Here is a 14,238-nt window from a genome sequence, read left to right as displayed (position 1 = left end):
GGCTCCAGCAGGCCCTCCGGCCTCTCCTGCTGGAGATCTGGCCCCCGAGAGGCAGCCCCAGGGGCATGTCCTGGACACATCCACCCAATTTGCAGAAGGAGGCCAGCCTGGTCCTGGGCCAAGTTTACTCAGGGACCTGCTGAGCCAGAGGTGCCAGGAGAGGTAAGGAAAGCCCGAGGTCCGCCCTAGCCCTGGGCCTGGAGATTCCCTCTGACCACTCAGCTAGCTGCCTCCCCACTGCTAGGCCCCTTCAACATGCTTGCTGCCTTCAGACTGTGCTCAAAAGATGGTCACCATGTTCCCAGGGCCACTGTTCCTCGTTCGGGGCATAGAAAAGAGGAAAGAGACAGTGTGGGCAGAGAGAGCCCGAGGCCTGAGGCAAGTCTCCCGAGTCTCCAAGCCTCCTGTTCCTGCCCTGCCCCACCAGGGTGAGGAAGATACTCGGGGTGAGGTTGCCTATAGAAACACAGTGAGCATTCAGTCACTGCTCACCTACCGTGGGCTTGCCCTTGGCCAAGACTGGCCGCTAGCCTCCGAGTGTATGGGTCACAGGCTGTGCTAGGCAGTGCCCCAGGGCCGATGATGATCCCAGGTGACTGGGACAGCCCCAACTAGGGACACAGAGGGGTCCATGCAGGGAGAAGTCCAGCAGAGATGGGACTAAAGTCGTGGGGTGAAGGGCACACCCTGTGCGGTCCCAGGAGGCAGTTTTCTAGCAGGTGCAGTCACTACTGGCCCCCCAGCAGAGCAGAGACGGAGATGTTTTCTAGAGAAGGAGGCTGCCACTCTCCCGAATGGGGTTCTTCAGCATGGTCCTCCCTGGTGCTTTTTGTCAGTGCTGACCCCTCCCCTTGCACAACTCCCTCTGCACAGACGACCCAGTGACCAAGCTGGTGTCTGAGAGATCTAACCCCACAGGGTGACATACACTCAGAACCCGCTCAGCTGCGACACCCCCTGCCACAGCCCCATCCAGGAGACAGGCTGGGCTCCACAGAGGAAGGTTAAGTGCTCTGCCCAAGGTCACACAGTGAGCCCGCAGCACCTGCACAGGCCAGTGACCACCCCCCCCCCCCACCACCGCCAGAGCAGGGACCCCTAGCCTGTGGCTGGGGATCAGGGAAGGGGCGGAGTCCCATTCCCAAGGAATGAGCAGACCAGACAGACCAGCAGTATCACTGGCCGTCCTTCCCGCCGCCCACCCCGCCAGCCATTCTAACCTCATCCCTCATCCACCACCTTTGCCCTTTTGTCCTCACACCTGCGGGCTCCAATCCTTGCAACCTGGGGGTGCTCCCAGCTCCTGAGTACGTCTGCTCCAATTATGCATTTGGAACCGGGGAATAACCAGAGGGTTATCGCCCCCCCCCCCCCACCACCACACACACAATCGAGCGTCCTTCCTCTGGGGTACGTATTCACAGCCCTGATCATCATCTGATGTGAACTTCCTGTCTCCCCAAACACAGGGGAAGGCCCTGCGGGAGGCCCATCTGTCCGCCTGTCTGTCTGTCTGTCTTACCGCCGCCTCCCCAGCAGCAGACAGCACCACAAGTGCAGCGAGCCCGTGTTCCGTTTGTTTACTGATCTCCTGATCACTCGAGACGGGAGTTAAGACGGGAGGGGGCTTCGGCATCACCCACCTTCCCGGACAGCAAGGGCTTCAGAGCGGGTACAGGAAGGCATAGTCACTGCTTCCCGGGAAGGTGCGGGCTGTGGGCCCCGGCCTTGCACGATCCAGGAAATGGAGCAAGAGCCACTTTCCTAAGCCCGAGTGAGGCAAGGTTGTGAAACCGGGTTCAGGATCTCTCCTCTCGTAACTGGGAGACCAGAAGTCTGGCCCCCGGCCTGCCCCTCCAGCCGTCACAGATCATCACCACTCTGGCTGCCTGGAAGGCTTTGACCAGAGTGAATCATGTAGTGACCAGGGCCGGAGCAGCCGGCGAGGGCTGCCTCCCTCCCCGCACCCTGCCTCACGGCCCAGCCTGGGGGAGATGGGAATGAGCTTTGGCGAGGGCCAGAGCCAGGCTCAGAATCGGGTCCCCTGGGGGTGAGTCCAGGCAGACGGGGTGGGGGCAGGGGGCTGCGGAGAAGAGAAGGTGGGGTTGTACCGTCATGCAGAGACCAGCTAGGCTTCCAGCCCACCTCCCTGAGGCTCCCACATGAGCAGAGCCCTCGGGCCCACCCCGGGCAGCAGGGCGTGGGCCATCGTGCCAGAGCAGTGCCTTCAGGAGAACCTGTGCAGAGCCGAGATCCTGACGCTTCAGCCAGCCCCCCTCCCCGCCCCGTCTGGATGGCTGGGGTTCCAATTCCGAGGTTGGACGGCCGGAGAGTGGCCACAGCACAGTGTCCGGCTAGAGTAAGTATGTGCTGCCCGCCTACGGCTCCTGAGAGGCAGAAGTTCCTTTGCCTAAAAGGACAGACGGAGAGAAACACAAATCACTGCTAAATTATGCTCCAGACACCATTCCCCGAGCTAGGCGCCCCGCTCCAGCCTGCAGAGCAGGGCAGCTGGGAGCACCCGGGCCCCCGGCTTGGGGGAGCCTGTGGGCCCCATTTTGTTCCCCGACACCTCCAGGAGAGCCCAGTCTCTCCTTCCTCCACGGGACAAAGGCCAGTAACTACAAAAAGACAAAATCACGTCACACCTTACCATCGCCGGCCCTACGGACCCTCTCGCCTAGCCTCACTCCCTCAGGACAACAGCCAGCATGTGCTGTTAGCAAGCCCATTTTACAGAGGAACAAACTGAGATTAGGGACTGGCCACGGCCCTGCTGGCGACAAGTGGGGAGCTGGGACTGGAGCTACCAAGTGTGGGCAGGAGTCGAGAGGGGCCGGCGGTGCAGACAGACGTGCTGACTTGTGAGAACCTCTGCGAGCAAGAGGGCCAGGGCCCAGAGGCGACGCTGCGCCCAGATAAAAACCCACAGGAGAGACAGCTGCCGAACAAACACCAGCACCGGGGCCCTCGTTCCCAAGACGTGGGCCACTTTGCTTTTACACTTCATGTGCATTACACAGGCGTTATCTACGCGAATGAGGCAACGGCTTTAATCCTAAGCGATAAGGTATCATACGTGAAACTCCTCTGGATTTCTGTCAGTTACTGAAAACAGCTCCCGATGCACAAGGGCTTTCCTAACAAGGAAGTGGCACGAGGCGAACTTCCGGTAACTGGGAGGCACTCCTCTCTGCACACCCTTCTGGCTCATGGAAGGTTTCGTAGGGACACTCCACCTTCAGAGGGTGGAGAAATCTGTTATAAGAACACTGCTGGGGCGGCTCAGTCAGTTGAGCCTCCGACTTCGGCTCAGGTCGTGATCTCGCGGTCCGTGAGTTTGAGCCCCGCGTCGGGCTCTGTGCTGTCAGCTCGGAGCCTGGAGCTGCTTTGGATTCTGTGTCTCCCTCTCTCTCTGCCCCTCCCCTGCTCACACGCTGTGTGTGCGTGTCTCTCTCTCTCAAAAATAAATAAACACTAAAAAAAAAAAAAAAAAGGAAGACCTGCCAACAGGAGGACACACGGGAGCGCTTACCGTGTGCCAGGCCCCAGGGGCATCACATCAACGCGGCTGTCCTCAAACAGCCCGTGAAGGAGGCTCTGCGATCACACCCACTATGCAGAGCAGGAGGCCAGCTCAGAGAGGCTGAGGAGCAAGGCCGTGACCACACAGCCCGGCCCTCAGCGTCTGCCTGGCCTTGCCTCCCCCTCTAATCTCTGGGAAGGTCCAGGCCCCCACACAAAGCCCTTCACCACACCCACCCTTAGATGCCCCTTTTTGGGGCACATGTGACCCATCGGGACACCTGCCCTTGTCCTTGCCCTGCAGCCACCTTTTTGGGGTGGCCCTGGGCAGCTCCTGGGCAGTGTGCTTTGGTGTCCCGATGCTTCGTCACTGCGAGAGGACAAGAACCGTGTGTCCCCCACCCCCGGGCCTCTGAAATGTACAACAGGCCTATGTCCAGCTGCTCACCTTTCGGGATGAACTTCAGCGAGCTGCTAAATATTCAGAAGCGGGACTGTCCCGGCTTGGGGCCATCGTTCAGGAACTCATGTCCCAGCCCATTGCCACACCTGCCACAGGACACCTGGAAAGACCACAAAACAACTGCAGCGATGGCCCCCCTGCCACCAGCAGAGATGGTGTCCTCCCCCCACCCATTTCCCAAGGTAACTGTGGGCAGGAGAGGTCAACCTCCATCCCGGAGCCCGCACGGGAAAGCAGTCCTGTTTCCCCGTCTCCATCAGGACCCCAGGCTCCCCAGGTAGGGTGGCAGAGGCCAGAAGACCGGCACAGACAGACTGTGAGCCCCGAGAGCTGTGGGGGAAGCAGAGAAGGAGCAGCCACCTCGGGCTCTCCCTGACCAACACCCCTCCCCACCCCCTGGGGCTGCCACCCACCTTTAAGGCTTTAGGCGAATTGTGCTCCGGACGCTTGGCCACACTATCAGCATGAATGGTCTCAGTGAAGGCCGGCCACGGGGACGAGTGTGCATACTTTGAGCGGCTGGAGAAGAGCTCGTAGCCGCACTTGGCACACACGTAGACACCTGGGGGCAGAAGGAAAGACAAAGGCAGACACATTGGCTCCAGCCTCTCTGGGGTGAGTGCCCAAATCCTTGGGGCGAGAACACAGCACCGTCCGTCTGCAGGGTGGGCTGCACATTCTACCCACGCTGACACCTGCCACTCCCAGGCCTGGAACACGCCACTGAGCTCACGTTCAGTGGTCCTTAGCATGTGCCACGAAGAGCCACTTCTCACACTTATCTCATTGAACTTTATCCACAGTCCTGTGATGTAGACCCTTCCAGTTTAGCTTAGTTTTGTGGTTACTTTTTTTTTTTTTTCAAGTAGGCTCTGTGCCCAATGTGGGGCTTGAACTCACGAGCCTAAAGGGCCAATGCTCCACCAACTGAGCCAGACAGGAGCCCCTTTTTCAGTTTTGTTTTGTAAGAGGACCTTTCCGTTTTAGAGCTGCAGTGCCTGAGTGATGCAAAACACAGCTCGAGGGTGTGCAGTCAGGAAGGAGCCCAGACAGTATGATGAGGAGACAGCACTCCCACCCCAGCAGGCCCCAGCCCACCTCCCTTCCAAGTGGCCGTTCCTGATGCCGGGGAGGCCTTGAGCTGGACACCCAGCCACTGGCCTGCTCTCTGTGAGGGAAGAGAATGGTCCCACCAAACAGGTCTCCAGGCCAGACAGGGGGCCCAGGAAGACAGAGACCCAGGGAAGAGAACAGGTTTTTTTTTTTTTTTCAACGTTTATTTATTTTTGGGACAGAGAGAGACAGAGCATGAATGGGGGAGGGGCAGAGAGAGAGGGAGACACAGAATCGGAAACAGGCTCCAGGCTCTGAGCCATCAGCCCAGAGCCCGACGCGGGGCTCGAACTCACGGACCGCGAGATCGTGACCTGGCTGAAGTCGGACGCTTAACCGACTGCGCCACCCAGGCGCCCCAAGAACAGGTTTTAACCCAGCCCCAAAAGATCACTTTGGGGGGGGGGGGGAAGGCTGCAAAACCGACCTGCGGAACAGGTAACTGCTTAGGGCCCCCCACAGGGGAAGCCCGCACCCAGTGTCCACCCTGAGGACAGCCTACCCCAGAGTCCATGAACTACACAGCCTTTGCCAGCCACTGGAGAAGGAAGCAAGAGGGGGGTGCCCAGTAGCTGCCAAAGTGGAGCTTCCTGCCTGGCAGAGCCCCCTGGGACAACTGGGGGCCTACCGCCAGAGGGCCTCGGTGGAGGGCTTTGCCTAGAGAGTCCTGTGCCACAGCCGACATCCACAGATGCCCAGTGTCACCGCCCAGCTTCCTAGAGGGCTGACATCCAAAGGTTCCCACCGAGGCAGTGCACTGCCCTAGTCTTGCCTGTGGGGCACGTTTTTACCAAATTAGGCCATTACCAGACAGCACGGCCCAGAAGGGGACACCCTAGGGCCTCTCAAAGCCTGGGGCCTGGAGGGACGGTTGGCCACGTCCCAAACACCCCACCCCCACTCCAGCTGTCTGGCCAAACTTCACTGGCACTTGGTTGCCCAGCGGCTCTCCTGGTTACCCAACCCAGGGCCCTGGGCAGATGGGGGGAGGCACCCGGGAAGACACGTTGGGTCCGAAGGGAACGCTCTGTGCTTGCCAGCTTACCTTGCGGATCCCAGGAACCCGGGAGGGGAAAAGGCAGGGCTATCATCAGGGGGATGCCCTAGGACAAGATCCTCGATCGTGTCCCTCTGAAGTCCAGATCCCAATCCGGATCCCCGCACCGGCGTCACCCCCTCCCTGTACCCTGACCCCACGGATCCCTCCCAGAAACGGCCTTGCTCACGCACTCCTCGAGGTCAGCGACGCCCTCGCTCTAATGTCCCCTCTCCCCCTCAGGAACCCCTACTTTTCAGGCTCCCCAGACCCCCCTACTCCGCGGTCCCCTTTACTCACATGCGCTGCTCCCCGCGCGATCACATTCGCTCCCGGTGGGGTCCGCCCTTCCCGGGGCTCAAGGGTTCCACCACCGCCCGAGAGCAGCGACGCCCACTCTACTACGCGCCCCCCCTCCCCGCTGCCCTCCCAGGAGGTCACAGAACAGACCTGGCTCAAAGTGGTTCTGGAAAACCTCGCCCCCGAAGAAGCTGCAGAACGACATGGCGCCGGCAGTACCGCGGGGCAACCCCTTCCTCGGACAGATCCGAGGCCACGGGCCGACTGCCCCCGGGTCGGCGCCCAGGGCCCGCCCCTCCTCCCGAGGCCCAATCACTGCCTGGATCCGGGTCGAGGCCCCGCCCCCCAGAGGACCAATCACGACCCTCCAGGAGGCCCCGCCCCCCCTTCCCGCGGACCAATCTCTCCCTAGGGCGAGGACCTGCCCTCCGGAGTTTCCTCACAGGCCCCGCCCCCGACTGCTCCTAGGGACGGCTAGGGAGCTGAGTCCCCGACGCCCGCGTTCGGCAGCCCCTCCCGATCGCCAGGGGGCGCCGCTGAGCTGCGCCGGCTTGGAGCGGCACCACGCCGCAAGGGTCCTGCCCGCTCGCGGAGCCCCCGGGCCACCCGCGGTCCCCCGCCTTTCCGCGCTCGCAACTCTGAGACACCGTGGGAAGAGTCGCCTTCGCACTTTATTAGACAGCGGGGGCAGGCGGGGGTCGCGCCGCGCTTCCTTCAGGCTCCCTCCATCCCAAGCCGCCTACAGGTCTCTCGAGGTCTCGGACTTTTCCTTCTCAAGATGTTTCTTCTGGGGACCCTGGTTGAGGGGTTGGAGGAGACAGCAGCGCTCGCCACGGAGGTCTAGCCGGGAATACTGCCAGCCTCTGCTCCGCTTTCTTTCCACGCACGAGTCAGTGCCCGGGACTCGACTCCTATAAGCCCCTTCTCTGGATGAGGGCAGGGGACGCCCCAGCCACCCTCATCTGCGACAGCTACCCAACTGTGGCGCAAGAGGGGTGTGGGGTCTGAGCCCCAGAGAACAAGGGGTAGGTGGGTAGGTGGGCTCACCATGAACACCCTCTTCTCTTGGGCCGTCTGGAAGCGGCCGTGGCCAAACTTGGAGGTGGTGTCTATGAACTTGAGTTCGATGTTCTCCAGGGCCTGGCGGCTGTGGTGCACCAGGAGGGACTGGAGAGGAGCAAGATGCAAGGTCCTCACCCACTGCCTCCCGCCACCCCCAGGCCACACGGGAAGGTCTCACTCCCTCGGCTCCTGCCAGAACCCCTCCCTTTTTGCTCTCCCTATTCCCACCCTCTTGGGAGCAAGGTGAAGGACAGGGCAGGCCAGTCCCTCGACCCTCCCACCATAGAGGCACTGACCTTCCTCAGCGTGATGACCCGCTTCTTGGTGCCCGCGATGCAACCCTTCAGCATGACGAAGTCATTGTTGACTTCCCCGTAGTGGGGAAAGCCGCCCTGCGGGGAGGTGGGTCAGGATCCAGGCTCCGAAAGGGGCTGCAGTGTTAGGGGCAGCTGCAAGCCCCGGGAGAGCTCCCCACACATGAGCTGGAGCCAGCCCCTGGCCCCAGGGCAGCACCTGAGCCACATTCTAAGTCCTTATCTCACTGAACACTCTTAGCGAGGGAGACACTGAGGCTCAGAGAAGCAGAATCACTCGTTCAGGCCTTGCAGCTGCTACCTAGTGCAGCCGGGACTTGAACCCAGGTGGCCCGAGTCCCAGGCCACGGCTGGAGCTGCCGTGCTCCACACCCATGACGGCGGTCGGAGTGTGAGCTGTGTGCCGAGGGGGCTCAGAGGATGCAGGGACGGCAGGGGTTTGTTCCACCGGGGGGCTGCTCGCTGGGGCCTGAGCTCTGGGGGCAGGGAGGCACCCCACACACCTGCTCCACACGTGCACACCAGACCCCCTCACCAGTGGCGTGATGGACTTGTCCGTCACATCGTAGCTGGTGGACGCATTGTTCCTGACCACCTTCCCGTCCTCCTTGTGCAGCCCGCGGCCAATCCGGTAGATCTGCAAGGACAGCAGGGCACGTGGCAGGCAGCACGTGGCCTCTGGAGCCAGTGGCAGGTCTATACCCATCAGCACGGGTGCTCAGACCCAGGCACCGGCAGGGGCATTTCAGAGCCTTTGGGGGGCCAGGCAGCGTCTGGGTCAGGCACCCTACCCCCTGGGGTCCGGTCACAAGGGTCCCTCTACCACCAGGACTGCGGACGCACCTTCTTGTTGAGCTCCGTGCGGTGGTGATAGCCCTTCTGCCCGGCCCGAGCGATGGAGCAGCCCACACGGGCAGGGTGCCAGGCGCCAATGCAGGCCACCTTGCGCAGTCCCTTGTGGGTCTTCCGTGGCAGCTTCTTGGTATGCCAGCGGCTCGTGACCCCTGCAGGTGGTGGGGGCGGGCTTAGAGGCCAGTCTGGCCCCCACCCCCTCCAGGCAGCCTTCCTGGAGCCACCGTCCCCACCCAGCCCTACCTTTGACCCCCCGGCCCTTGGTGACAGCAATGACATCGATGACCTCGCTCTGGCTGAACACACTGTGCACCGGCACCTGCTTCTCTAGCCGGGCCTGGGCCCAGGCCACCTTCTCAGCCACCGTGCCGCCATTCAGCTGGATCTCCATGATGTGGGCCTTCTTCTGCCGGAAAGGCAGCAGCTTCATCTGCAGGACATGGCCCGGCCAGTCGGTTCCCAGAGGGCTGCACCCCCCAACCGCAGACCTGGCATGACTGGCCGGTGACCCCCAGCAGGCTTTCATGCATACGTGCATTCAGCAGATGTTCCAGTGCTCCAGTCTTTCGATATGCTATATCCTGTGCTGGGCACTGGGGAGGACTGAATATTCTGATGGAATATTGGGGGCAGCAGGGACAGTTACTGCATGTAAGGCAGTACGTGTCCTCTGAGGGGACAGCCCTCAATGACAAGAAGGAGCTACTGAGTGAAGATCTGAAAGTTTGGGGAGCAGAGGGAACCACCTGTGCAAAGGCCCTGTGGCAGGGAAGATCCTGGGGAGCTGGTGGGCTAGAAACGAGAGCAGTATGTCTAGACCGTGGTGAGCAAGGAGGAACGTGGTGCACGATGAAGTCAGAGGTGAGCTGGGCCCTGCCCGGGCCAGTCTTGAAGGGAGAGGCGTGGGCTTTATTCTAAGTGCAGGATGTGGCACAATCTGGTTCACGTTTTTAGACACCTCTGGCTGCTGCTGTGTGAGGCACGGGCTGCGGGGACACACAGGTGGAAGCAGGGACGCAAGTCACAGCCCAGTGCTCAACACGTACTTATGGAGCACCTACTGCATACAGGGCTCTCAGTGGCTGGGGTGCTGGGGGCACAGCACTGAACGGGCAGCCACGGCCCTGCCCCCGTGGAGCTAGTCTGTAAAGGGAAACGGACACAACCCATGACACGCGTAACCAGGAACAGCAAGTGTGGCAGTAACCGAGGCAGGGGAGCAGAGGGGTGCTGCTCCAGGCCTACGCAAGCCTTCCCTGAGGACCGGATGCCAAGGACTGTTCCAGAATACGCCAGAAGGTGTTAGCAACCTGTCAGCCCACTCAAGCCAGACCCCACGTACGAATGTTGACTCCCACACGCCTCGTGCCAGGACCCAACGGGAGGTGGCTGGCCCTCTACACTGGACATCGGCAGGAGATCCAGGCCTTGTGGGGCGTGTCAGGGCCTTGGGTGACCACGAGGCGTGGCGGACGGCCCAGGGCCCTCAGAGTACACGGACACGCATCCCCGGGGCTGCGGGAGGCCAGCACAGCCAGTCACCCAGCCCTTTGGGGCCGTGCTCCGGCTCGTGGTATTTTTAGGCTGACATTTGCCAGGGCGCCTGGAAGCTGGGGCGGGGGAGGGTGGGCCCAGGGAGTGGACCGGCAGACCGGGTGCGGACGAGGTGGTAGGGCTGACCTGAGTGTGGACAATGACACGAATGACTTTGCAATACTTCTTCATGGCGGCAAAGTCTTTCTGCAGCTGCTTTTTGCCCTCGGCGTCACGCCATCTCTTGCAGGCCTTGGTGAAGGCTTTCTTCTTGCTCTTGTGCCTGAGCCACACGCAGGAGCCACGTAGAGGGGCCAGCCGGGGCAGCTGCCCAGGCCTGCCCGGCCCCCACGTGCCCACAGCCCACCAAACAGGCCCCTCGGGGCAGGGAATGTCCTCTCCCCCCTCCTTCCCTTCCCGGGGAGGCCACCGCGGGGCCCTCCCCCGGGCTCCCCGTCGTCAAGCACAGACCGCCCCTCCCTCTCCGGGTCTCCGGCTCCTCCTGTACAGAGTGGACACGCTCCCGCCTCCTGAGGCCTGCGTGTGGCCGTCAGATGTGCCCGAGCTCGAGGGAGGCGCGTGCTGGCCGGCGCCACGGCCACCTGCCTACACCGCTGCGGCCGCAGACCCCGCTTCTAGGGCCAACGGCCAGTACTGGCCAGGCGCCACGCCGCGTCGTTCCCAACCCTCCCCCAAACTCTGGAGGGTGGATGTACTGTCCCCATTCTACAGAGGAAGAAACGAAAGCTCACAAAAGTCAAAGTCCCTGGGTGAGGGCCAAATTGATAACAGTAGAAAGAACAGAAACAAGGCCAGCTGGCACTCGCTGAGCACTTTCTGTGTGCCTCATGACACAGGGATTACTCCATCGGATGGTGTCTCCAGCTGGTGGTGTCTGTGATGGGGGGGGATCAATCTAAGAGGCTCTAAGAGGTGAGCCAGCTCGCCTGTGGTCGTACAGCCCGTGCTGGCTCAGAAGCCCAAGCTTATTACCTCCCAGAGAGGGCCAGGACCGGGCTATGCCTCTAACTCTGTAAGGATGGGGGTGTCGGTGAGGTTCCTTGGGCACGTGGGCCTTCCCTTTCAGGACTGAGTGCCCCCAAATGCCTTCCTTTCTGAGGAGAAGAGCTTGTCAGCTAGCTATTTCCCTTTTCACCCTGGCTGCTAGGAAGCTCTGAGCCGACTCTAACATTTCATCAAATTAGTCCCTTAATTAACCCTGGGGATTAGAACACGCGCTTCCTCTCTTCCTCTATCCCAATTTCCACTCCAGCCCCCTAGTACTTGTCTTTCATTGAATTGAAGGCAACCTCCCCCACAAACACTTTCCTGCCTCCCATACACTGTTGCCACTTCCCACCCGCCTCGTGCCAGTCCACACGTGGTCCCCCCGGGGGCAACGCTCACCAGTCCTTGTAGAAGCGGCGACGGCACTCATCACTGAGGTGCTCTGCAAAGATGGTCTTGAAGCTCCGCAGGCCTCGAGGAGTGGCCACATAGCCCACAACGCCGACCACCACCAGAGGCGGCGTCTCCACAATCGTCACTGCCTCCACTTCCTCCCGCTTCGAAATTTCTGGAGGGGACCCGGAGACAGGGGCATGGAGGAGGGCCTCTGGGACCCACGGGGAAAGGGGATGGAGTGGAAGAGCCAACCACAGCCCCTCCTGCCCAAGGGAGGGTGGAACACCATGGCCTTAGGGCTCCCACTGACCTCCGGCCCCCAGCCTGCACCCTCCCTGCCCCTTCTCTCTGCTCCGTCTGGGGCAAGGAGCAGGTGCTGGGCAGGGCCCTTCGAGTGGTCTCTGCTAGCTCTGACTCTGAGATCTCAGACAACGCCTGACTTGCTCCCTGCCTCAGTTTCCCCATCAGACCCTCTGGAAATGGGCGAGGAGAGCCGACAGCCAGGGCAGCATCCCCCCAAGGGCAGGGTCGGGACTCCTTTAGTGGAGAGCACTTGAGCCGTTGAAATTTTAACAGTTGTGAATATACGTTGATGAGCTCTAGAAAAATACCTGTATTTTGCCCAAAACCCGTGATTTTATAGATGTTATTACTGACACTGAAACAAAGTAAAAGCAAGTCTAAAAGAAACATATCAGGAGATGGGGAGCCTGCGTGCCTCAGGTGATTAAGCGTCCGACTCTTGATTTCAGCTCAGGTCATGATCTCACGGTTCGTGGGATAAAGCACACCGTCAGTGTGGAGCCTGCTTGGGACTCTCTCTTCCTCTCTCTCTCTGCTCCTCCCCCCTCACACTCCCTCGCTCTCAAATATATATATATATATGTATATACATACACACATATATGAGGTGATGAAAAGAACACAGGAGTAGCTGCCAGAAAGTTGGAGGCGTGGTGGCTGATGCTATAAAGGGGCAGCAGGAAGGACTCCCGTGAGGATGGAATGTTCCACGGTACACACATTTACACGTGGCAGAGCCGCATGGAACTAAACACGCACAGGAAACCTGGACACGATGGGTAGGTTGTATCCATGTCGATAACCGGTTGTGACATATTACCGTAGTTTATAAGATGTTTCCGTCGGGAAATTGGGTCACGGGTGCGTGGGATTCTACAATGATCTCAAAACAAAAGGTATATCGGGGCACCTGCCTTTGAACTGTAGCTCTCGCACTTACGGACTGGTGATGGGCAAGTTTCACAACTGCTTAATTTCCTCATCTGTAAACCGGGGGCGATGACAGAACACACCTCGAGGGGTGGCCAGCGGTCAGGGCTCGGTGACAGTCAGTGTCCTGACTGTGGTTCCTGCGGCATGGCCTCGCCCTTTCTGGGACCGTCTCCTGTCCTGGCGCCCAGTTCAGGCTCCTGGCCTCCGGAAGTCTTTCCAGACCCTCTGGCAGTTGGGGATGCTCCGCACCCTCCCCCACCCCCGTGTCCCCCCGCAGCCACTCACTGAGCCCCGGCCGGTGCACTTCTCGAAGAGTGTGCGTCATGCCAGCCTTGTAGCCCAGGAAAGCCGTGAGGTGCACCGGCCGGCTGGGGTCGTCCCGAGGCCAAGTCTTCACCTTGCCCCGGTGCCGGCTGCTCCTCTTGTGGGGCAGGAAGCCCAGGTGTCCGTGCCGAGGGGCAGAGAACTTCCGGTGGGACTGGGGGTGGGAGGAGGAGGGGACAGTCAGAGCTGGGGCGTCTCTGGGCCCAGAGAAGTGAGTCAGAGACCCCAGACGGGGCCCTGGTGGTCTTCAGTGCCTCCATCTATCTGTAGGGAAGGAGGGCAGGTCGGCTCAGGGACAGTGTCTTAGGGACAGAGCCAGCACCAAGCTCTCCTCACCCGCAGGCTTCCCGCTTTAGTGGGCTCAGCCTGCTGGGCCCAGGAGGGACAGGCCCACACTGTGGCCGAGGGCTAGAGGGAAAGGGAGGCACGGCCATCTGTCTATCTTCTTGCCCATTCCAGGCCTGGCAGCCCGAGCTCTGGCCCCCTGTTGTCCCCTTCAGTCACCTCCTCCCCTACAGGCCCAAGGACCATCCCTGCTGGGAAGAGACTCCAGAAGCCCACCTGCCCCTCCCAGGAAGCTGGCTGGCTCCAGCCCCCTAGCCCACTGACCATGGCAGCCCGTCCCGGCAGGTCAGGAAAGGAAGGGGCCTCCCCGACAGGCGCTGGAGGTCGAATGGCAGGGCCAGAACGCCCGGCAGCCAGGTCCCAGATTTAGCCCCTGGCAGAAGAGCTTGGTCATGTTCCGTGGCGGTCATGGGCTCTGGTGCCAGGAGCAGGCCTGGCCTGGGGCGGAGCGAGAGGGGGCATCCGATGGACAGGCTGGGGTGGGGATACCTGGAGCCAGGCCTGTCACTGCTTTCCTCAAGGGCCCGGGGACTGGGTCACACCACTTCGTTTTCTGCCTTGTGTTGCCCTCCCAAGGCCAGGAACAAGTCGGCCTGGTAAAGAGTCAAGGAGCCCAGGTTGGGGAGAGGGCTTCTCTCAGGCAGCTGCGGTCAGGAGGGTCTGGTCCACTTGGCTGGCTGTTCCTGTCTCATCCTGAGGGCCGCGAGCAGGGCCTGGCCAAACTGCCTGGG

The 14,238-nt window shown here is 61.1% G+C and overlaps 2 protein-coding genes across 2 annotated transcripts; both read right to left on the bottom strand.

The window, feature by feature from the left end:
- Positions 1-1,565: 1,565 nt before the first annotated feature.
- Positions 1,566-6,742, bottom strand: MSRB1 (methionine sulfoxide reductase B1). The gene is made up of 4 exons (XM_045460209.1): positions 6,588-6,742; positions 4,402-4,550; positions 3,974-4,088; positions 1,566-2,410 (listed from the first exon to the last, which is right to left on the bottom strand). Exons 1-4 carry the CDS (start codon positions 6,640-6,642, stop codon positions 2,379-2,381), a joined length of 351 nt encoding a protein of 116 aa, XP_045316165.1. The 5' UTR covers positions 6,643-6,742; the 3' UTR covers positions 1,566-2,378.
- A 349-nt stretch (positions 6,743-7,091) lies between these two features.
- RPL3L (ribosomal protein L3 like) lies at positions 7,092-13,903 on the bottom strand. The gene is made up of 10 exons (XM_045462320.1): positions 13,772-13,903; positions 13,124-13,316; positions 11,606-11,774; positions 10,346-10,481; positions 8,909-9,095; positions 8,657-8,817; positions 8,349-8,450; positions 7,796-7,891; positions 7,485-7,604; positions 7,092-7,233 (listed from the first exon to the last, which is right to left on the bottom strand). The coding sequence occupies exons 1-10, from the start codon at positions 13,772-13,774 to the stop codon at positions 7,177-7,179; spliced, it is 1,224 nt and encodes a 407-aa protein (XP_045318276.1). The 5' UTR covers positions 13,775-13,903; the 3' UTR covers positions 7,092-7,176.
- Between the last annotated feature and the right edge of the window lie 335 nt (positions 13,904-14,238).

Source organism: Leopardus geoffroyi, chromosome E3, assembly GCF_018350155.1.
Source record: "Leopardus geoffroyi isolate Oge1 chromosome E3, O.geoffroyi_Oge1_pat1.0, whole genome shotgun sequence".
Classification (NCBI taxonomy): domain Eukaryota; kingdom Metazoa; phylum Chordata; class Mammalia; order Carnivora; family Felidae; genus Leopardus; species Leopardus geoffroyi.
This window is presented reverse-complemented; position numbering and strand designations above follow the sequence as displayed.

Coding starts and splice junctions, on each gene's coding strand:
- RPL3L (XM_045462320.1), bottom strand. Junction 10,482..11,605: donor CGCCGCTTCTACAAGGACTG/GTGAGCGTTGCC, acceptor CGTGTGGCTCAG/GCACAAGAGCAAGAAGAAAG. Junction 8,451..8,656: donor GCACGGAGCTCAACAAGAAG/GTGCGTCCGCAG, acceptor CTGTCCTTGCAG/ATCTACCGGATTGGCCGCGG.